We start from the raw sequence: 23362 nt of genomic DNA, 5'->3' as shown, positions 1-23362 counted from the left end.
TAATAGGATGCCACCTGTGCAGTAAGTCCAGTTGTGAAACTTCCTCGCTACTAAATATTCCACAATCAACTGTTAGTGGTACTATAACAAAGTAGAAGCGATTGGGAACGACAGCAACTCAGCCACGGAGTGGTAGGCCACATAAAATCACAGAGCGGGGTCAGCAGATGCTGAGACGCATAGTGCGCAGAGGACGCCAACTTTCTGCAGAGTCAATAGCTTGAGACCTTTAAACTTCATGTGATCTTCAGATTAGCTCAAGAGCAGTGCGTAGAGAGCTTCATGGAATGGGTTTCCATGGCCGAGCAGCTGCATCCAAGCCTTACATCACCAAGCACAATGCAAAGCAAAGGATGCAGCGGTGTAAAGCACGCCACCACTGGCCTCTAGAGCAGTGGACACATGTTCTCTGCAGTGACGAGTCACGCTTCTCCGTCTGGCAATCTGATGGACGAGTCTGGGTTTGGTGGTTGCCAAGAGAACGGTACTTGTCTGACTGCATTGTGCCAAGTGTAAAGTTTGGTGGAGGGGGGATTATGGTGTGGGGTTGTTTTTCGGACGTTGGGCTCGGCCCCTTAGTTCCAGTGAAAGGAACTCTTAATGCTTCAGCATACAAAGACATTTTGGACAATTTCATGCTCCCAACTTTGTGGGAACAGTTTGGAGATGGCCCTTCCTGTTCCAACACGACTGCGCACCAGTGCACAAAGCAAGGTCCATAAAGACATGGATAAGCGAGTTTGGTGTGGAAGAACTTGACTGGCCTGCACAGAGTCCTGACCTCAACCCGAGAGAACACCTTTGGGATGAATTAGAGCGGAGACTGCGAGCCAGGCCTTCTTGTCCAACATCAGTGTTTGACCTCACAAATGCACTTCTGGAAGAATGGTCAAAAATTCCCATAAACACACTCCTAAACCTTGTGGAAAGCCTTCCAAGAAGAGTTGAAGCTGTTATAGCTGCAAAGGATGGTCCCACATCATATTAAATCCTATGGTTTAAGAATGGGATGTCACTCATGTTCATATGTGTGTGAAGGCAGCCGAGCGAATACTTTTGGCAATATAGTGTATTTAGTCAGTTTGCAACAACACTTGAAATTTAGCTCAGGTATCTCCCATTTCTCTTGATGGTTGCTGAGATGTTTCTTCACCTGATTAGAGTCCATCTGTGGTAAAATAAATTGTTTGGACATGATTTGGAAAGGCACACATCTCTCTATAGAAGGCCTCACAGCTGACAATGCATATCAGAGCAAAAACAGAGCCTTGATGTCAAAGGGACTGCTGGCAGAGCTCAGAGACAGGATTGCTGCAAAGCACAGATCTGGGGAAGGCTACAAAAAAAATTCTGCTGCACTGAAGGTTCCCAAATGCACAGTGGCCTCCATAATTCTCAAATGGAAGAAGTTTGGCATAGGCAGAACTCTTCCAAGAGCTGGTTGCCTCGCCAAACTGAGCAAACATGGGAGAAGGGCCTTAGTAAGAAAGGTTGCCAAGAACATGGTGGTCACTCTGACTGAGCTCCAGAGATCCTATGTGGACATGGGACAACCATCACTGCTACCCTTCACTGATCTAGGCATTATTGCAGAGTGGCTAGATGGAAGCCTCTTCTCAGTGCAAAACACATGAAAATTTGTGTTGAATTGTGCAAAAAAGCAACTGAAGGACTATCAGACTGTGAGAAACAAGATTCCCTGGTCTGATGAAACCTAGATGAATTATTTGGCCTCAATTCCAAACGTTATTTCTGGAGGAAAGCAGGCACTGCTCATCACCTGCCCAATACCATCCTAACAGTGAAGCATGGTGGTGGCAGCATCATGCTGTGGGGCTGTTTTTCAGCAGCAGGGACTGGGAATTCAGAGTATTTGGCCTTCTTGGAGACCCTGAATGGAGTTCTACATGGCACTCCAGTAGGGGACTCCGTAGTCCTACTGGGGTATTTCAACGCACACGTGGGCAATGATGGAGACATCTGGAGGGGCGTGATTGGGAGGAACGGCCTCCCCGATCTGAACCCAAGCGGTGGTTTGGTATTGGACTTCTGTGCTAGTCATGGATTGTCCATAATGAACACCATGTTCGAACATAGGGATGCTCATAAGTGTATGTGGTACGAGAGCACCCTTGGCCAAAGATCAATGATCGAGTTTGTAATCATCTGACCTGCGGCCATATGTTCTGGACACTTAGGTGAAGAGAGGGGCAGAGCTGTCAACTGATCACCATCTGGTGGTGAGTTGGGTTCGATGGCAGGGGAAGCCTTTGGACAGACCTGGTAAGCCCAGGCGTATAGTGAGGGTGAATTGGGAACATATGGAGGAGGCCTCGGTCAGAGAAACCTTCAACTGCCACCTCCGGTGGGGTTTTTCCCGCATCCCTGTGGAGGCTGGGGACATTGAACCAGAGTGGGCAATGTTCAAAACTTCCATTGCGGAAGCTGCAGTTGTGAGCTGTGGTCTGAAGGTCTTGGGTGCCTCAAGGGGCAGTAACCCTCGAACATCGTGGTGGACACCGGTGGTCAGGGAAGCTGTCCAACTGAAGAAGGAGGCCTTCCACGATATGTTGTCCCGGGGGACTCCGGAGGCAGTACTGGCAGGCCAAAAGGGCAGCAGCCGCAGCTGTGGGGGAGGCAAAGCAGTGGACGTGGGAGAGGTTCGGAGAAGATATGGAGAAGGACTTTCAGTCGGGACCAAGATGCTTCTGGAAAACCATCCAGCACCTCAGGAGGGGGAAGGGGGGTACCATCCAGGCTGTATACAGCAGGGATGGGACGCTGTTGACCTCAACTGAGGATGTTGTTGGGCAGTGGAAGGAGCACTTTGAGGGACTCCTCAATCCAACTAACCCGCCCTCTACGGTAGAGGCAGAGCTGGAGGATGACGGGGGATTGGTGTCAGTCTCTAGGGAGGAAGTCACTGAGGTAGTTAAAAAACTCCCCAGTGGCAAGGCCCCGGGGATTGATGAGATCTGTCCGGAAATGCTGAAGGCTCTGGGTGTTGAGAGGCTGTCGTGGATGACACGCTTCTTCAACATTGCGTGGAAGGCTGGGGCAGTGCTGAAGGAGTGGCAGACCGGGGTGGTGGTTCCCCTGTTTAAAAAAGGGGACTAGAGGGCGTGTGCCAATTATAGAGGCATCACACTCCTCAGCCTCCCTGGGAAAGTTTACTCTAAGGTGCTGGAAAGGAGGGTTCGACCGATAGTCGAACCTCAGATTGAAGAGGAGCAATGCGGTTTTCGTCCGGGTCTTGGAACAACAGACCAGCTCTTTTCTCTCACAGGTATCTTGGAAGGGGCCTGGGAGTATGCTCATCCGGTCAACATGTGTTTTGTGGATCTGGAGAAGGCATATGACCGGGTTCCCCGGGATATTCTGTTCAAGGTTCAAGGAGTCTTTATTGTCCCCATGGGGCAAATCGCTCTGCAGACAGCAGTAACAAAAACAATCAGCAGCAATCACAGAATAGCAACAACATATAGCACAGAAGACGCCAGTAAATAGAAACAAACAAATTAATCAATCACTTGTTTAGCAGACCTATGGCAGCAGGGACAAAAGAATACTTTACTCTATTTGTCCTGCATCTTGGCAGGATGTACCTGCGGCCTGACGGGAGCAACACAAACTCACCAACCAAGGGGTGGCTCTGGTCAATGAGGAGTGAGCAGGCCTTACTTTGGATTCTGAGCTTGTACACATCAGATAGATCATTAGGGTTAATGCCTGCAATTTTGCTGCACACTCTCACTATGCCCTGCAATCTGTTTTTGTTTTTGAGGGAAAGTAAGCCGTACCAGCAAACAAAAGAAAAGGTCAGAACAGATTCAATAAAACAAGTAAAACATTTTCAAAAAAGTGCTGTCAACATTAAAACTCCGCAGTTTCCTATAAAAATACATGCGTTGATGTGCCTTCTTGCAAACAGCATCAGCATGGAAATCAAGAGACAGCTTGTCATCAATGTTAGTGCCCAGATATTTATAATTATGAACCAGCTCGACGGCTTGATCCTCAATGACAAGAGGAGGGGTGACTGACAGGTGTTTGCGAAAGTCTATCAACAAATCTTTAGTCTTTGACACATTGATGTACATAAAGGATGAGGAACACCAGTCTGTGAATTCCTTCACTACGGGGCCAAGATCAGGGTCATCACTGCTCAGCAAGGACACGATTACTGAGTCATCTGCAAATTTCAGGATGTGACACCCCACATGTTGGCTGCGGCACTCGTTTGTGTACAAAACAAACAGTAAGGGTGAAAGGACACAGCCCTGAGGTGATACAGTGGAGGAGACGAGGGTGTCTGACAGAACACCATTGAGGTGCTGCAGGAGTATGGGGTGAGGGCGGCACTTCTTAGGGCCATCCAATCCCTGTATGCCCAAAGCGAGAGCTGTGTCCGGATTTTCGGCAGTAAGTCGGTCCTGTTTCCTGTTGGTGTTGGCCTCCGTCAGGGCTGCGCTTTGTCACCAATCCTGTTCGTGATTTTCATGGACAGGATATCGAGGCGTAGTCATGGATGAGAGGGGTTCGGTGGGCTGAGGATCGTATCGCTGCTTTTTGCAGATGATGTGGTCCTAATGGCATCATCGGTCTGTGACCATAAGCACTTACTGGATCGGTTCGCAGCCGAGTGTGAAGTGGCTGGGATGAGAATCAGCACCTCTCAATCTGAGGCCATGGTTCTCAGCAGGAAACCAGTGGAATGCCCACTGCAGGTCGGGAATGAGTTCTTACCCCAAGTGAAGTTTAAGTATCTTGGGGTCATGTTCACGAGTGAGGGCCATTGGAACGTGAGATTTGCCGGTCAGTCTTCACTCCTGCCCTCACCTATGGTCATGAGCGATGGGTCATGACCGAAAGAACAAGGTCACGGATACAAGTGGCCGAAATAGGTTTTCTCAGGAGGGTGGCTGGTCTCTCCCTTAGGGATAGGGTGAGAAGTTCAGTCATCCGTGAGAGACTCGGAGTAGAACCTTTGCGTGGAAAGGAGCCAGTTGAAGTGGTTCGGGCATCTGGTAAGGATGCCACCAGGGCGCCTCTCAAGGGAGGTTTTCCTGGCATGTCCAGCTGGGAGAAGGCCACGGGGCAGGCCTAGGACCAGGTGGAGAGATTATGGGCCCTATCTTGTGTACCCACTACCCGTTGCCACTGCCCGCTACCCGTGAATTGTGCATTTAGCAGCTTCCACTATCCCTAAATGGTATCTTGCGCCCACGCTACCTGTTATACATTATGCCGACTCCATTATTTGCACCTGGAGGTGTGTCCTTGCGCGTGTTTATGCGCTTTCCCTACAATTGCTATTTTGAGCACACACTTTAGGGAAAGTGTAACAGCCATTTGGGCTGTTACAAGAGCGCGCCCTGGTGCCTTCAATGCATGTCCACTTGGGCACATGTAGACGTGCACATGCGGCTCCACCTCCCGAATAAAAAGCCACCTTGCTTTAGCCTCAGTTGAACCGCTGAGAAAATGACAGAGATAGTACTAAATCGCGACCTTCCTCTCTCCATCACAGGTTTCGGTTTGCGGATTTAGGATGGCGCATCCTGCTTTTAAAGGCAGGTGCGCAAGATAGCAACTTTTGCGGGGGACCGCCTCTTACGCAATGCTAAATCCCCAAATAACAGGTTTAGGGACTCTGGCGCAAGATAGAGCCCTATATCTCCACACTGGCCTGGGAGCGCCTCAGTATCCCCCAGTCAAGGCTGGTTGATGTTGCTAGGGAAAGGGAAGTTTGTGGTCCCCTGCTGAAACTGCTTCCTCCGCGACCCGACTTTGGATAAGTGGTTGAGGATGAGAGATGAGATGAGGGACTGGGAGACTGGTCAAGGTTGAGGGAAAGCTGAATGGAGCAAAGTACAGAGATATCCTCAATGAAAACCTGTTCCACAGCACTCAAGACCTCAGACTGGGCCAAAGGTTCACCTTCCAACATCACAATGACCTTAAGCACACAGCCAAGACAACACAGGAGTGGCTTAGGGACAACTCTGTGAATGCCCTAGAGTGGCCTAGCCAGAGCCTTGACTTCAACCCTATCCAATACCTCTGAAGAGACCTGAAAATGGCTGTCCACCAACGGTCCCTATCCAACCACTGAGCCAGCGACTGAGCTTGAGAGGATTTGCAAAGGAAAATGGCAGAAAATCCCCCAATCCAGGTGTGCAAAGCTTGTTGCATCATACTCAAAAAGACTCAAGGCTGTAACTGCTGCCAACTTCAACTAAGAACTGAGTAAAGGGTCTGAATACTTATGTCAATGTGATATTTCATTTTTTTCTTTTCAGTAAATTTACAAAAAAATCTAAAATTCTGTTTTCACTTTGTCATTATGAGATTCTGAGAGAAAGATTGAGAGAAAAAATGAATTTAAAGGATTGTAGCATCAAGCTGCAACATAACAAAGGTGAAAAAAGTGAAGTGGGTCTGAATACTTTCTGAATGCACTGTAAGTGACTCCTAAAGGGCACTGAACAAGACATTTGTGCTAGAGTTAACCTTAATGAGAAAAAATTCTATTGATGAGTCACAAATTATACAAGTGGTTCACACAAATATGGTGTAGTCTTTTAAGAAAAAGGTGTTAATTACTCGGACAGATTTGAATAGTTTGGAAACAGTGGCTGAACAGCAATCCAATACCCGATGCTGGCAGTGGTTAAGATCTCCAAGTAATGTTAAATGATGAGAATTTCAGTAAACTACATATATTATCCCAGTTAAATTTGCTAGTATCACAAGTATCCTAATAATAAGACCAGTAACAACTATGTAATGACTCTTGGGGTCTGCAATGATATGAATGAAAAAAACTGTGCCTCTAGACTCTGAGGTCACCCTCATCCCAGGCTGAGGTGGTTTAGTCTGAGTCTGTGTGGCTGTCAACCCATGCCACTCCTGGTTTGGCTTCAGAACCCCTAACATCTCCTCAGCACACTGGTTGGCCTCCTGGGCCCGCTGCAGCATCTTGTTGGTGTCTGGGCCAGACATAGCAGATGGCTTCACAGGTAGCATAAGCAGACTGGCCTGGCTGTCCCCCTGTAGCGTTGACTGGCACAACCATCCTGAACGATGATATGGCTGAGCCTTTTTATCTGTTTATTCAGATATTGTACAAGATGCTCTGTTATAATTTAGTAAAGTAGATCTGAGAAAATGTATTTGGAAGATTTAAATTTGATTAATCTAAAACTTCAATTCATAGCAAATTTCATTTGGGGAATGGAATGGAATCTGGGATTAGGTTTAATCTTTTTGAACAAATACATTAAAGTTGGAAAATGAAGAAGAACCCAGCAACCCAGCTAGAGTTAGAAGAACTAAGTAGCCGTCCTTCAAACAATATTTTAGTATTCTGTTTTTGTTCTGTTCTGCCTTTTCTGTCTCTTTCTCATTCTGTTCTTATTCTGTCAGTCTCTGTTCTCTCTGTTTTCAAGCTGTTCTCTCTTTTCTCACCCTATCCCCACTCTTCTTACTGTTATGTCCTTCACAGCTTGTCATCTGGGACAGAGGGTTATGTAACTGTTATCTTGAAAGCATCTGTTTTTCAGTTGTGTTGACAACAGGCTGGGCAGGCAGTGGATTGTATGGTTGATCGACTCCTCCTCCCCTCGCAGTTAATAATCCATCTGCCCCTTACACTGTTCTTATTCTTACTTAACTTTCAACTCTAAGTGTCTGGTCTCAGTCCCAAAACTTACTACAGGTTAGCTATGGACTTGGTTTTGCTAAAGCCAAAGCTCCACTTCAGCTATAAGCTATGGAGGAAATGTTTTTTAAATCAGTGACACTGTGGTGTGCTGTTGAGGAAGTTCCAAAATGGTGATGATGGCTGACACATGCTTTCATTATGTACAATACATGCTCTAATACAATAATTACGGTTCTGTTCCATTAAAAAGAGGCAGGACCCTGCTGTTGTGCATGCTGGCTCACTGAAAAATTAGTAGAATCCTTTGTTGCGGTTGCTTAACCATATCACAGGGGGTTTTCAAACCTTTTCTCCAAGTTTACTCCCAGTGAGCCACAGACCTCTGTTTCAAGTGACTTTGCCCCATAATACATGTTCTGTATTAAATGCTTGTGAAAGGCATCTCAGGCTTTGTTCAGATACCGTTCATAAACACTTAAACACAAGAAATCTGGTACAGCATCACTGAGACCTTAAAATATATCAGTTTAATCATTATAATTAGAGTTGTTTTGTAGTATTTAAAAAATGTTTATTTGGTGATAATTTTGAAGGGTTTTTGACTCATTTTCAGTTTTTTAAACAATCTTTTTGTATTTTTAACTAATCTATTTAAAATAGTTTTTTGTAAATTAAAATAAATCTTTTTGCTAATTTTGAAGGTTCTCTTTGCTAATTTTCTTGTTTTTTGTGCTTTTTCCTGTTTTTTTTTTTTTTTTTTTTTTTTTTTTTTTTTTTTTTTTTTTGTCATCAATCAATTGATTTCTCAGGTTTCCAAAGGGCTGAATTGTTTTGATATTATACTTGAACACTGACAATGATTAAACTGTAAAGAAGTAAATGTTGTAAATGATTCCTCATACATTTTTGCATCCTAACAATTATATTACATTAACTAGCAATCCTAACAATTAAACCATATTAACTGTCTCATTTTATTAAATTACAGTAACTCTTTCTCATTTTGCTGAAGACCGCACTTTAAAAACACACTGCCATAATGTACTGATTCATAACCAAATCATAGAAATAGCAGTGATGTTGAACAGCATCCTGTGTTCCTGATGCATTCAAATTTGAAAGGATGTAGTAAACCTACCATCAATCCACCCTGTGTCTTCAGCTTCATTTTTGGTCACTTATCTGGAACCTGGAACCCTGTGTTGAGGAAACTAATTTCCGTCACTTGTATCCACAATCTCATTCTTGAGATTCAGTCACTACACAAAGCTTGTGACCATAGGTGAGGGTTTGGACAAAGATTGCTAAATCATGAATCTTGCTTTCTGGCTTAGCTCCTTCTTCACAGTGGTCTGGTAGAGCGACTGCATAACATCTGCCATTGCCCTGATCCACCTGTCGATCTCCTGCTGCATTCTCTTACTTGTGAACAAGACCCCAAGATTCAAGATTCAAGATTTCTTTATTTGTAACTTCTTATGCCCTTGCTTACATAAAAAATGAAATATCGCTCTCCCCAGCCCACAAAGACACATCGAAGACATTAAAAAAATAAATAAATAAATAAAAAATAAAAGTAGTGCTAAAAACACATCAAAACCTAAAAAATTGTAAACATAAAAACTGGAACAGGAGCTTAAAGCACACTGTTAAGGTGCACAGAAATGTTTTGGTCCATCAGCAGCACAGTGTGTTTAAAGTGCTATCAGAGTGCAGTTAAGAATCACTTAGCTGCACATATTTAAATGGTATTAAAGAGTGCAATTATACCTGTAGCAGCAGTATTTTAGTCATTGTGTACGCATGTATGTTTGTGGGGGGTGTACAGTGCTGTGAAGTATTTGCCCCCTTCCTGATTTCTTTTTTTTTTTTTCATATTTGTCACTTAAATGTTTCAGATCATCAAACAAATTTTGATATTAGACAAAGATAACCCAAGTAAATATAAAATACAGTTTTTAAATGATGATTTCATTTATTAAGGGAAAAAGGCTATCAAAACCTACCTGGCCCTATGTGAAAAAGTAATGGGGAGGCCAGCCTTTTTCAGATGCCGAAGGGGGTGCAGTTGCTGGTGGGCCTTTTTAACAATGGCCATGGTTTTGGTGGTGAAGGTCAAGTTGTCTCTCTTGCGTGGGCTATTGGCATCTTTTTGCGGTTGTCAATAGCGAATCAGACGAATGTAAGGAGATGTCTCTGCTGCGCTTCGTGCCGCCGATAAGAACACCCCTCAGCCGTTGTAAAATCACTGTAACCCACGGCTTCTCAGGGCTTATTGTTTAATTTGACGCCTGGGAGCGCCGGTGAATCAGCTTGAGGTATGAATGATAGACCGTAAACAAGTTTTGTTGTAGTTAGCCCAACGTTAGCCACACAATATGCTAGCCAGCTGGTGTAGTAGTGTAATGTCAAACAAACAATCGCTGACTTTATTGATTTTTGTGTTAATTGTGTGAGAAGTGTGGGAGATTTCTCGTCACACTTGCTTTGGAGTGTGCCTCTGAAAAAACTCCGTTTGGAGGGCTATATAGCCCTAGCACTCCACCCTCCCCCTCCGCCTCAACAAGAATTGGGACATCCCTACCCCTATGCGTGAACGCGCAAAGCGGAGGGGTAGGGGCAAGTGGTAGGGTTAAGGGGTGAATTGGGATTGGCCCTATGTGAACTTGTTGTCAGTGATTATGTTAAATCCCTGCCACAACCGCTGTGAGTCTCTGTTGTTTGTGAAGTGACTATTGAGCTTTTGCCCATAGAGCCTCTTCGCCTCCTTGATTCCCTGAGACAGGTTTTTCCTCGCTAGACTATATGCTGCTTCATCTCCAGATGTAAGCAGCATTGCCGGCCATTAGCAGAGAATGGACCTCCCCAGGCAGCCAGGGTTTCTGGTTAGCACGCTTCCTGATGACTTTTACAGCATTCACATCATCGATACATTTGTTAATGTAGCCAGAGACAGACTCAGTGTATTCACGAAGGTCAGTGTTACCCTCCTTGGTCGCTGCTTCCCTGAAGATATCCCACTGTGTGTCCTCAAAGCAATCGTGCAGTGCTGGAATAGCCTCCTGTGGCCACAGTCTGATTTCACAGAGTGCTGGTTTGTTTTGTTTCACCCTTGGCCTATATGTAGGAGTAAGTATGATAGCTAGGTGGTCAGAGTTGCCAATATGGCAGAGGAGTTCTTGATGTTTGTGTAAACATGATCCAGTATGTTATTGCCCATGGTTGCACAATTAACATGCTGGTAGAATTTTGGTAACACTGACCTGAGACTTGCTTTGTTGAAATCACCAGCAGCCACAATGAAGGCATCGGGGTTAGCTGTCTGCTGCAAGCTTATGTTGTGGTAGAGTTCACTCATAGCCTCCTTCACGTCGGCACTCGGTGGCACATAAACTGCAACAATGATGACCGCTGACAGCTCACACGCCAGGTAGAATGGCCGGCACTTGACTGTCATGTACTCGATGTGTGGTGAGCAGTAAGCAGAAACTACTTTAGCGTCCTGACACCACAAGTTGTTCGTGAAAACAGCTAGCCCCCCTCCTCTCAGCTTACCAGATGCTGCAGTTCTGTCCGCTCTGTGGGCAGTTATCCCATCCAGCTGAGCTGCAGTGTTGGGGTTCAACCAGATTTCGGTAAAAACCATGGCACAGCACTCCCTCACACTGTGCTGGGAAGCTAACCAGAGGCTAATATGGTCCAGTTTGTTGGGATCAGACATTCACCAGGATAATTGTAGGAACTGCCGGTTTGTGTGGGTTGGTGGTTAGCCTAGCATGCACTCCTCTGCGCTTGCCCGGCTTCCGTGTCCTACCACACTGCCTACATGATCTCCTGGCTGGTTCTGCCTCAAGCAGAGTCCCGGTCTGTGGCCCCATGCCGCGTAGTAATCCCAACTTGCTCAGCACACTCAGCCACTGCTTATCCCAGAAAACCTCTTTGTTTTTGATGTTCAAAAAAACTGACGGTTGTACACGTATCTTTCCATTGCTCCACTCAATGACACAGGTGTAGACTCAGACATATGCATGGACAGAGACAAACATACTGTATAGTACGTGAACTCCTCCACTTGAGGCAGTAACTCACTCCCAGCTTGTAGAGGGCTTACCACCTTTTTCCCACAGAGAACCATAGCCTTGGACTTAGAGGTGCTGATCCTGATCCTGACTGCTTTGCACACGCCTGTAAACCACCCCAGTGCATGGTGAAGGTCACAGCCTGATGAGGCCAGCAGGACCACATCATCTGCAAAAAGCAGGGATGCAATCCTGTGGTCATCCAACATTCACAAAGTGTAGGGCAGTTCTGTACTGACGTGTCATCTTGGTCTCATGATGTCAAGATGTGAACAGCATGATGAGGAGGACTGTTTAAATGCCAATTCTAATTGAACCAGGAAATTTATTGGTTGATTCATGGATCAAACACCTGATGTGAATTTTGCCGTTAAACTCCTTGCTAGAGAACAGCAACTTGTGCAAAAAGTACTGAAAGATTGAACAGTTGGACATGTGCATTCAAAAGTTTACAGAAGGTCACATTAAGTTCACCTGTAAAGGTTATAATGCATTTTAGGTTCATCCTGAAATTTCAGCCAAAAGCCTAATATCCCCAACTTATTGTGAGTAGTGTATTGTGTACTCATGAAGGACCACTGACTGAAATTGTGACTGAATCAGTGAGCAAATCATTTTGGTGAATGGACTGAAATGAACTTAATCTTCCAAATGAATGATGATTCCCACTGTGGTGAAACAACTGTTGATTCATCATATTGAAATGTCAACTGAAAATTGTGAGTTGAGTACAGCTTGTACTGTATGTCATGATGATGTGACATTGTTTTCTGAATACAGTTTTCATTTGATTTGGGATTTTATTTGTTTAATTTTCTGATACATTTAAAACACATACAGTACAGGCCAAAAGTTTGGACACACCTTCTCATTCAATGCGTTTTCTTTATTTTCATGACTATTTACATTGTAGATTCTAACTGAAGGAATCAAAACTATGAATGAACACGTGGAGTTATGTACTTAACAAAAAAAGGTGAAATAACTGAAAACATGTTTTATATTCTAGTTTCTTCAAAATAGCCACCCTTTGCTCTGATTACTGCTTTGCACACTCTTGGCATTCTCTCCATGAGCTTCAAGAGGTAGTCACCTGAAATGGTTTTCCAACAGTCTTGAAGGAGTTCCCAGAGGTGTTTAGCACTTGTTGGCCCCTTTGCCTTCACTCTGCGGTCCAGCTCACCCCAAACCATCTGGATTGGGTTCAGGTCCGGTGACTGTGGAGGCCAGGTCATCTGCCGCAGCACTCCATCACTCTCCTTCTTGGTCAAATAGCCCTTACACAGCCTGGAGGTGTGTAAGGGCCATGTCCATGTGGGGTCATTGTCCTGTTGAAAAATAAATGATGGTCCAACTAAACGCAAACCGGATGGGATGGCATATCGCTGCAGGATGCTGTGGTAGCCATGTTGGTTCAGTGTGCCTTCAATTTTGAATAAATCCCCAACAGTGTCACCAGCAAAACACCCCCACACCATCACACCTCCTCCTCTATGCTTCACAATGCGAATCAGCTTTTCTGCGTCTCACAAAGACACGGCGGTTGGAACCAAAGATCTCAAATTTGGACTCATCAGACCAAAGCACAGATTTCCACTGGTCTAATGTCCATTCCTTGTGTTTCTTGGCCCAAACAAATCTCTTCTGCTTGTTGCCTCTCCTTAGCAGTGGTTTCCTAGCAGCTATTTGACCATGAAGGCCTGATTGGCGCAGTCTCCTCTTAACAGTTGTTCTAGAGATGGGTCTGCTGCTAGAACTCTGTGTGGCATTTATCTGGTCTCTGATCTGAGCTGCTGTTAACTTGTGATTTCTGAGGCTGGTGACTCGGATGAACTTGTCCTCAGAAGCAGAGGTGACTCTTGGTCTTCCTTTCCTGGGTCGGTCCTCATGTGTGCCAGTTTCGTTGTAGTGCTTGATGGTTTTTGCGACTCCACTTGGGGACACATTTAAAGTTTTTGCAATTTTCCGGACTGACTGACCTTCATTTCTTAAAGTAATGATGGCCACTCGTTTTTCTTTAGTTAGCTGATTGGTTCTTGCCATAATATGAATTTTAACAGTTGTCCAATAGGGCTGTCGGCTGTGTAGTAACCTGACTTCTGCACAACACAACTGATGGTCCCAACCCCATTGATAAAGCAAGAAATTCCACTAATTAACCCTGATAAGGCACACCTGTGAAGTGAAAACCATTTCAGGTGACTACCTCTTGAAGCTCATCCAGAGAATGCCAAGAGTGTGCAAAGCAGTAATCAGAGCAAAGGGTGGCTATTTTGAAGAAACTAGAATATTAAATATGTTTTCAGTTATTTCACCTTTTTTTGTTAAGTACATAACTCCACATGTGTTCATTCATAGTTTTGATTCCTTCAGTGAGAATCTACAATGTAAATAGTCATGAAAATAAAGAAAATGCATTGAATGAGAAGGTGTGTCCAAACTTTTGGCCTGTACTGTATATGAATGTAAGCATAATTATAACCATATAAGTACAATTTGTTTAAAATACAAAACACTCAGTTTCTCTGGAACCCACTCCAATGAGCGCTTGTTGGTCATAGGGATTTACTGCATTGGAAAACCCTTCAACATCACTGACGATTATGAGAGGCAAAATCTAATGTATCTGTATAGTTACCAAAAAATACCAGTACAGTTAAGATTTATATTCAACTCAGTTTGCCTTGCATGAGAGAGATCAGAGATCATGTGTACTTCTTGAAGAAACTAAAATGTTCTTAACTTAGTAGTCTGGACCAATATTATTCACTTAAAGAAAATCTCCATTTCTGGGAGTGTGGTGTACAGAAGGAAAAAGAGGCGGCTTAGTGATGTTTGTTAATCCTGATGTATTGCATCTGAAATTGCATCACATTTGGGATGAATTAGTGTTTGGTGCGTTTGGCATATTGTTGCCCCCTGCTGGCCTTTAGCAGCAGCTCAGTTAAGGTTTTGAGATATTTGGATGGCTTTGCTCCTAAGCAGGCTTCCAATTGGGATTTCACCTCCTGATTTTCAAGGCAAATCTAGTGTAAATCAGCATAAATCAGCATTTAATCCATTTAAACCTGAGCAAATCAGGCAAAAAATTCTCAAACATCAGCAAGTAATTAGTAAAAAGAAGAAGAAGAATGACAGAAGTGCTTTATGTTGTGAGGTGAATGAAGCTGTGAGGCTTTTTATGTACAGCAAAGGCACTCAAGCTTTTCAGAGTCATTTATCTTTTTCCCTCGGGACCCTCCCCTTCTTCCACTACTCTCAACTCTTTTGAGAGTTCGTTTTTTATATCAGCTGGGCCACCTGTTCTGTGCTCCCCATCCTTGTTTGTTTTCTTCTCCCTCTTTCTTTCTCTCTCTCTCAGGAGAGTGTGATCATGTGATTGGATGTTTGGCCCTGCCCTATAAAATGAAGGCTGGGGCAGTAGGAGTTCTCCCTCAGACAAGCAGTCTCCTGATCAGCCCAGAGTGTTTTGTCACTTCTCACTGTTCTTTATTTTATGTTTGTTTTGCTTTTGAGGATGGCGGTCTGGTAGTCTCAGTTTTGGCACCTTTGTTTCATAGTTTAGTTTAAGCACTGTTTTGATAGTTTGATAGTGGTTGGCTCACACTTTCCCATCCTTTTGTTCGCTGTGGCCAGGCCTCCAGACTCCTATAGTTTTGGTTAATATGTGGCAATTTCATTTTGTGCAGAAACTAAATCTTGAATTGTGGCATCCTCTTCTTATGTTGCTCATCACAAGGTGGAGCCAAATGTTTGTTGTTTTGGCCATAACATCACCGAAACAAGCTTCTGCCTCTCCCAGTCACACAGCTGCCGTGATGATGACTTAGACAAGTGATGTTAGGATGATAGAAAAATTGAGGAGTTGGCAGCTAGACCTAAGGCCACAGACCTGCCTAAAGTTGAGGCTGCCAGACTAAAGCTTTTAATTTGTTGGGTCACGAGCTGTAAAGAATCCAAAGTAGGTAGGTTTGACTTCCCAGAGGTTTTGTCACCTACAGAACGAGGCAATTTTCCTCCAGAATAAAATTGAAACAATTAGATTAAATCTGAAAATATGTTGATTCCACCTAGATGGGTGGATTTGTTTCAGAGTGGATTGGCAATATAGTTTCACACACCTTTTACAGAATTGAGACACTGAAGAATAGAGGGGTAATAAACCTGTGATCACTGAAATTGATTTAAAATACTCAAGATTACTGTAATATATGTGAACTATTTTTAATTACTGCATGTTGTTTAATTAAAGGCAATTAATTAGGGCTGGTTGATATATTAATGTCTTATTAATAATGTGATATGAGACTATGGGCCCTATCTTGTGCCACCCTCTACCTGTTGCCACTACCTGCTACCCGCAAATTGCGGATTTAGGAACTTCCGTTATCCTTAAACGGTATCTTGCGCCCACACTACCCGCTATCCGTTATGCCGACTCCGTCATTTGCGCCTGGAGGTGTGTCTGTGGGCGTGTTTTATGCGCTATCCCTAAAATTGCTATCTTGCGCACACACTTTAGGGAAAGCGGATAGCGGGTGGTCAGGACCACCCGCTATCCGCTATCCCTAAAGTTTGGGCTGTTAGGAGAGCGCGCCCAGGCGGCTTCAATGCACCCCGACGGAGGCTCGCCACGCACACGGTCGGACTGATACCGGGACGCCGCCGGAATGGACTGAGTATATTACTCATATAGACTGTTTAGAGGAAAGACTGTTTTAATTGGACACTAACGCCAGCACGTTTTATTGTTTTATCATAAGCCAGCAGCTGTGCTATATTTTTATTTTTAATATTTTATTTGCCCAATCTACCTTGTCAATAAATTAGTTTACACATAGTTCCACCTCTGCCTCTTGTGTGTGTGTGGTGTGGCCCGGGGATTTTACTCAATCAGTACAACCTTGTGACACTCCACTTGGATACATGTGGCTCCACCTCCCGAATTAACTCGCCTATAATATAATATATAATATGTATATATATATAAAGCCAACTTCCTTTAGCCTCAGTAGAACCCCTGAGAAAATCTACCTCCTTCTCTCCATCGCGGGTTTAGGATTTAGGATTTAGGATAGCGCAGCCTGCCCTTAAAGGCAATGGCACCTGGCACACTGATTGGTTTAACTGGTGTAATGCCCAAAACACGCCTATTCATAATATAGCGGGTAGCGCAGGTGTTTTGCTGATAGCGGGAGGTGCACAAGATAGCAACTTTTACGGGGGAACGCCTCTTCCTAAATCCTAAATCCGAAAATAACGGGTTTAGGGAGTCTGGCGCAAGATAGGGCCCTATGTATTGTCTTGGATTTATTATTGTAATATATTGTAATTTAATAATATATTGTAATACAAGGATACAAGGATACAAGGAAGTTTATTTGTCATTATACAACAGGTTGAATAATGAAATTAAAGTGTGGTTCCCTCTTGATTGATTAATTGATTGTATAGAAAAAAAAAATTATTAAACATGGAGGAGTGCAGATGGTGCATTTAGTAGTCTCACAGCCTGAGGGAAGAAGCTGCTCTGTAGTCTGGTGGTACGGCAGCGGATACTTCTGTATCTTTTGCCTGACGGCAGCAGGGTGAACAGGCTGTGGCTGGGGTGGGTGTTGTCTTTTAGGATCCTTTTGGCTCTGCGCAGGCACCTCACCTCCCCGATATCACTGATGCTTGGTAGATGGGTGCCAATGATGTTTTCGGCAGTTTTAATCACTCGTTGCAGAGTCTTCCTGTCCTGGGCCGTGCACATCCCATGCCAGTTTGTGATGTTTCCAGTCAGGATGCTTTCAATCGCTCCTTTGTAGAAGGTGACAAGATAATAATGTGATATGCCATAAGTATTCTGATTCAAATTAAAAAAAATTGAAAAAATAACTATGACTGCAGCACACGTATGGTCCTTTTCTAGTACCAAAGGTAACTTGAAACTTTTTGTAATCTGGGATTTGCCATAACCAGTTAAGTCCTTTTGTTTCCCTTTGTATTGTATGAAGAAGCAACCCTGAAGAAGAACCTTGTGACTGAAAAAATCTTAGAAGTCGAGCTCCTGCCAAATAGCATCAAATTTTGATTGAAAGCAGAGTAAGACAGTCAAACAAATCATAATAGCTGTGATGCATCAGAGTGTTTAAAGTGATAGTTTGGATGCTTACCCATATAACATATTTTTTGGTTTATGCGAATGTAGTACATTCACCAAATTTGGTCCATTAAACCCTTCCCTGTTGTAAAAACAACATATATTCCTGCTTCACCAGGAATATACCATTCTGAAATGAATGAAATAGATAAAGACTGGGAAAAAACAACATTTTGAATTTTTGAAAAATAGTTTTGAAGGATGCATGTCAACATCATTTTGTTTTGGTTTCACTTTCAATGCTCTTTCAGTCCCCTGAATGAATGAATATTTCTTCCTTTGAGAGAAAGATGATTAGTCCCATCCTACACATTTTTGAGATTTCATATTTATACTATGAGTGTATCAAGGATAAGGATTCAAACTTTCAACTTTTCAAGTTGAAAGTTTTAACTTTTCAAGTTAAAACTTCTTTAGTACTGTAGGTGAAGTTGTTCTACCACACTGCATAGTCTTGGCTTTATATTCTCCCATTTTAAGTGCTAAGGTCCAGGTGAAGGACCTCAGAAGTTACAAATTTAGCCATTTCCAAAAAGAGTGTAACTGGGAAAATACACAAGTGGACGTGGCGTGACATTTCTGTTGTGGGATTATAGTCCATTATAGTCAAATGAAGCTGCTCCACTGACCACAGAAGCTACATGTAGCCATGCACAATGCACATTGATTCATATTTTTATGAAATTGTCTATTTTACCAGACCAAACAGGTAAAACTGCATAGAAATGTGTAATGAATAAATACAATCTATTCAAAAACCATTAAAATGAATACTTGATTGCACCAGAGGCAATGCGAGGAAGCAGTGCACCCTTGTAGGTTCATAATGACAATCCAATAATTCTTAAAACAGTCTAGCTAAACATTAATTTTGCACTTGGTTCTTATATACCCTATGCCGTTTCTAATTACAAGTCCTGCATAACCAACTGCATTATCACAAGGCAAAATAGCTTGAAATCTCTGCTGAAAAGTTCTTCTTTGTAAACATGGTTGCATTCTGGGTAGGCAAAAGAAATGCTATTGGTGTAACAGGTAAAAAAAAAAAAAACGAAAAAAAAAAAAAAAAAAACATCCCGTCGTGCTCTGCCCTGCTTCTACACCGTGTTATGACCATGACCAGTGGAAGTCAAAAGTAACAGTTTTGCTCTTTAGTTCTTCTGCTCCATAAACTGTGATTCTGCTCCACTTGTAGTGCTAAGCCAGCTTGACAACAGCTATGTGACAACAGTAGTCTTACAAGATCACTGCATGTGACACTGCGGTGAGTCTCAGCTTGCTTACGATATGTGTCAGACTGTATAATTTCAAGCTTGCTGTAAGTCAAACTGTCCGATTGATCTGCCTGGTGAATCATTACAATAAACCTTAAACAGAAAAAAAAGCCCCAACAAGGCCTGGCTATACATCTCCAGTGTCTCATTGGTGTTTTTATTTGTGATAATATCCTACATCCTAAGCTTAAATCACATGACAGTTTCTAATAAAACACTAGAAAAAACAGGACTGCTGATAAAAACAAAGTTTTTAGCAAAGGTCATAGTGGCAGTTTTGGGTGAAAACTGGCCAAGCTAGTCATGATCCAATGTTTACATTTTTGCCTAATGGACACACACACTCATGCCTGGTTAATTTTGATGATGGTTCTCTGAATGCACACAGAAACAAAAACTTGAAACCATTCAAATGTATTTGGACAGAAACCGCTTTTCCATCACAACACCATGTTTTATGCATTTTATTATTCTAGACCTGGCAAAAATTTTGCTGCTGTTTGCTGTGGCCAAAAATAGAACATGCCAAAAACATTCCAGCCCCTAGAGGACAATGCTGCAGCAGTTTTCTGTTTTATGTAATTTAGTGTTGAATTAACTCTTTAAAAATGAGAGAGGATATGCTGGAAAAACAGGCTTAACATTCATTGTGATTGAAATTATCGTTTACATCCAGCTTTATATTGCATTGAAATCGTTTTAACAAGTCTTACATTTGGTTTCCTGCAATTCTGGAGATCCTCATTTTCTTTCATCCCCTGTTCACTCTAGCCATGGCATCCACTCCAGACAAAACCACTCGCCCAGTCAGTGCGCCCATCATGTCACCAGTGTCTCCTGGGGAGCCTGCTCCATCACCTCTGCCCTCTGCTTTGCCTCACACCGTGCGCCATGAAAGCTCCACACCCAAGGGCAAATCCCGCTCAGCAGACAGGAAGGCAGAGATAAAGGTGGAGAGCCATTCAGCAGAGTCTACCAAAACCCAGAACCCCAGACAGGAGTCTACTCCAGAAATCAAGGTAGTGGACGTAAACCTTCACACCACCATAGGCTGTAGACATGTTTGAAATACAATCTAGATCTTGACCTCACAGTGTTTCTATGACAAGCATCTTTTTAAATTTTTTTTTTAAATTTTTTTATTTTTATTTTTTTTTTTTATTTATTTTTTTTTTTTGGCTGTCATGTAATGACCCCCACTATGACAGATCACTGGAGAGGCAATTTGTTAAGGAATACAGTAAGTTATAGTGAGATTGCATCCCACTAGTACATGAATGACATGAATAATTGCAGCATATTATCACCAAAGGAACTATATTTTCATGCCATTTTGCCCAAGGGCGGTGCCTTATGTATTATGTCACACACACATGATTATTGTCTCACTCTCTAATCTGCTAGCAGATTTCACTGAACATGACCTTACAGTTATGATTGTTGCGTCTTTTATATTCACATCATTTTACTTAGAAATATATTGAAAACTTTGAGCACTTATGTCTTTGAATTCTGTACCATTTACTTTATCAATTTAATTAATTTAATAAGGCCTGATATTTTAGTAACTTGTAGTGGATGATGTTAATTTTTGTTTACTTGTGTGTTTCAATTCAATTCAATTAGCCTTTATTGTCTATTTATATCTAATTTATATCTATTGAGCTTACAGTATGGTGGCCTGTACCTCCTGCCAGACGGCATTAACTCATATTCTTTATAGAGGATGTGATTTGGGTCTTGGGTGGTTTTGAGGCCTTGCTTCCTCACTGTTCTCTCAAAGATTTCCTGGAGAGAACATGGGGGCTGCATACCTATGATTTTACCAGCCCTCTTGACTAAGTTTTGCAGTCGGGATTTGAGTTTGACGGACAGGTTACCAAACCATGTGGAGGTGCCATAACGGATAATAGATTCTATGTTGGCCCTGTAGAACAGCAACATGATGTTTTCTTTTTTTTTTTTTTTTAACCTACCCACCTTTTTACCCACATTTTGGCTAGAGGAAGACTGTGGGATTAAGAGGTCTACCAATTTAAATGTTATTTCATTATGTGCTGCATGGTGTTTTATATGTACATTTGCTTATGGGAGAGTATTGAGAGAATGTTACAGAGAAAATATTTTTCAGTTTAAATTTGTTTTACAAGGAAAACTTGAAATTAACACCTAAAGTGCACACTTGCATGCACCCACAAATAATGCAGGCAAAATGGCATGAAAATAGGGAGTGTCACTATGGAGCCTCAACATAGTTGATGCTTAATTGTTAGTGGCGAGCATGCCAGTGATCTTCCGTGTATACATGGTTCCGTGTATACATTTTGTTGTCTCTGTTCTTATTAGTTCACATACAACTTCACCAACTAGACAATTTACCAAAAACTTGAGGTATTCCTTATAAGTCTATATGGAAAGTAAATGGTTTTATAGAAAGTGTTAGTCATGGTTTTGGCAATTGTTGTGGGGATTAATTCTGGTGTCTAAGCTGTGTCTGTGCTACCAGACAGTGGCCAGGAGAGAGCGGAGGCATTCCCCCGCTGTGACCACTGCCAATGGGGAGAGGGAGAAAAAGAGCCAGGTTTGTTTTCTTGGCTTGTGATCTCATGCATGAGCTCAAGATGCATGGACTAACCCGGTGGTTCTCAAACTGAGGTCCTTAAGGAGCTCCAGAGATCCACAGATGAGAAAAGTTTAATTTACCAATAATCTAATTTGCCAGAAACTATTGCAACAAGAGAATATGTGACTAATCTAGTCATGGGCTTTATCACCACTGTCTCACTTTGTAAGTTAAACATATCATTGTTCTCATGGGAACATTGGGCTTTTGTGACAGCAAAGAGGATACAGAAAAGAGTCAGAGTAGAGAAAATGGAGGATATATAAGCATACTCAACTGACAGTTTCAACACTTTAAACATGATTAGTACAAATGTACAGAGGATTGAGAAGGTATGCAAAATGGCAATAGTCGGTCTATCACTAGAAATTACAGGGACCCCCCAGAGGAATGATACTACACATATACTGCACATATATGTGTGGTGTTGTTATGACCTAATGTGTATCTGTTTGGGACATGAAAGTTAGAGCAAAGCTGTACTTTGGCTTTGCTGTTGCTTCAATTCCTTCACTTATGTGTATTTTAAACAATCAGCCAAGCCCTGCTCATGGTTTCAAGATGCAAGATAAACAGACATTTTATAGTTATAGGACTGATGCATAGGTGATCAGTTAATGAAAGTAACTTATTAACTGTATACCTCTGTGTCTTACTAATTTGAATATTTTTTTCTCTGTTATGATGTAATGGATATGGTGTAGTATCCTGTGAAATTAATAGTGAAATGGTTGTTTAACCTATGGCCTAGTGACCACACCTGTACCTAATAATTTCTGATTGTCTATGCATCAGTCATTTAAATAAATATATGTTTATCTTGTGTCTTTAAACCCTGAAGAAGGCTCTGCTTGTCTAAAATAAACCATAGTTGGAGTTGGAGTGTGTGACTTTTGTGTCTAACTGAATTGCGTTTGCTCAGCAGCCTGCGCCTCTTGCGAGACATTTGGTGGAACTGGCTGGGCTAGTGGTTTTCAGAGCAGCTCAGGAGCTTTCAAGGACTACTCAGTAAAATGAAAAATTGTTTATTTCATTACAGTTTAATTCACTTCATGGTATGATACAAAAAAGGATTATTTAAATATAGTGATTATTTAAACAGCAGCTTGTATTTTTATCTCACTTCTTTGAATTTATTGTCAATATTCAAGCATGATATCTAAACTATTTAACAAAATATCTTCATATCAGGGCAAAATCACTTCAAAAGGGGGTCCAGAGCTTCAGGAAAGTCAATCTGGGGGTTGAGAACATGAAAATGTTTGTAAACTAGTCTAGGCTTATCATCTTTTTCTCACCAATATGTATGTTAGTTATTATTATGGGTAACTAGCTACAAACCTTAAAAACATTTAAACACAACTGACCAATTTGCCACTGAAAAAAATCAGTGGCAAATTGGTCAGATTCTAGTCAAAACAGTATCAAAATTGTCTTTTCAGTATGTTGAGATGGCAAAATTGACAATTAGCTGTTCATATTCACTCTTGTTCAAGAGCTGAGGACTGTCACCTGCAAGCCCTCTATACATGTTACATAGTGTACTCTATTACCATATGTGTCGTGATAAATGGA

At 42.4% G+C, this 23362-nt stretch overlaps 1 protein-coding gene across 4 annotated transcripts in view; it reads left to right on the top strand.

Moving 5' to 3' along the window:
* Positions 1 to 23362, top strand: part of epb41a (erythrocyte membrane protein band 4.1a) — a 121148-nt gene that overhangs the window by 65542 nt on the left and 32244 nt on the right. For 3 of the 4 annotated variants that reach the window (XM_030063848.1, XM_030063847.1, XM_030063846.1), the window contains exons 12-13: positions 19936 to 20183; positions 21671 to 21745. In XM_030063848.1, coding sequence (XP_029919708.1) covers positions 19936 to 20183; positions 21671 to 21745 — 323 coding nt within the window. The remainder of the gene's footprint in view (positions 1 to 19935; positions 20184 to 21670; positions 21746 to 23362) is intronic. The other variant, XM_030063849.1, reaches the window with a different exon arrangement.

Source organism: Myripristis murdjan, chromosome 11 (genome assembly GCF_902150065.1).
Source record: "Myripristis murdjan chromosome 11, fMyrMur1.1, whole genome shotgun sequence".
In the NCBI taxonomy this organism is placed as follows: Eukaryota; Metazoa; Chordata; class Actinopteri; order Holocentriformes; family Holocentridae; genus Myripristis; species Myripristis murdjan.
This window is presented reverse-complemented; position numbering and strand designations above follow the sequence as displayed.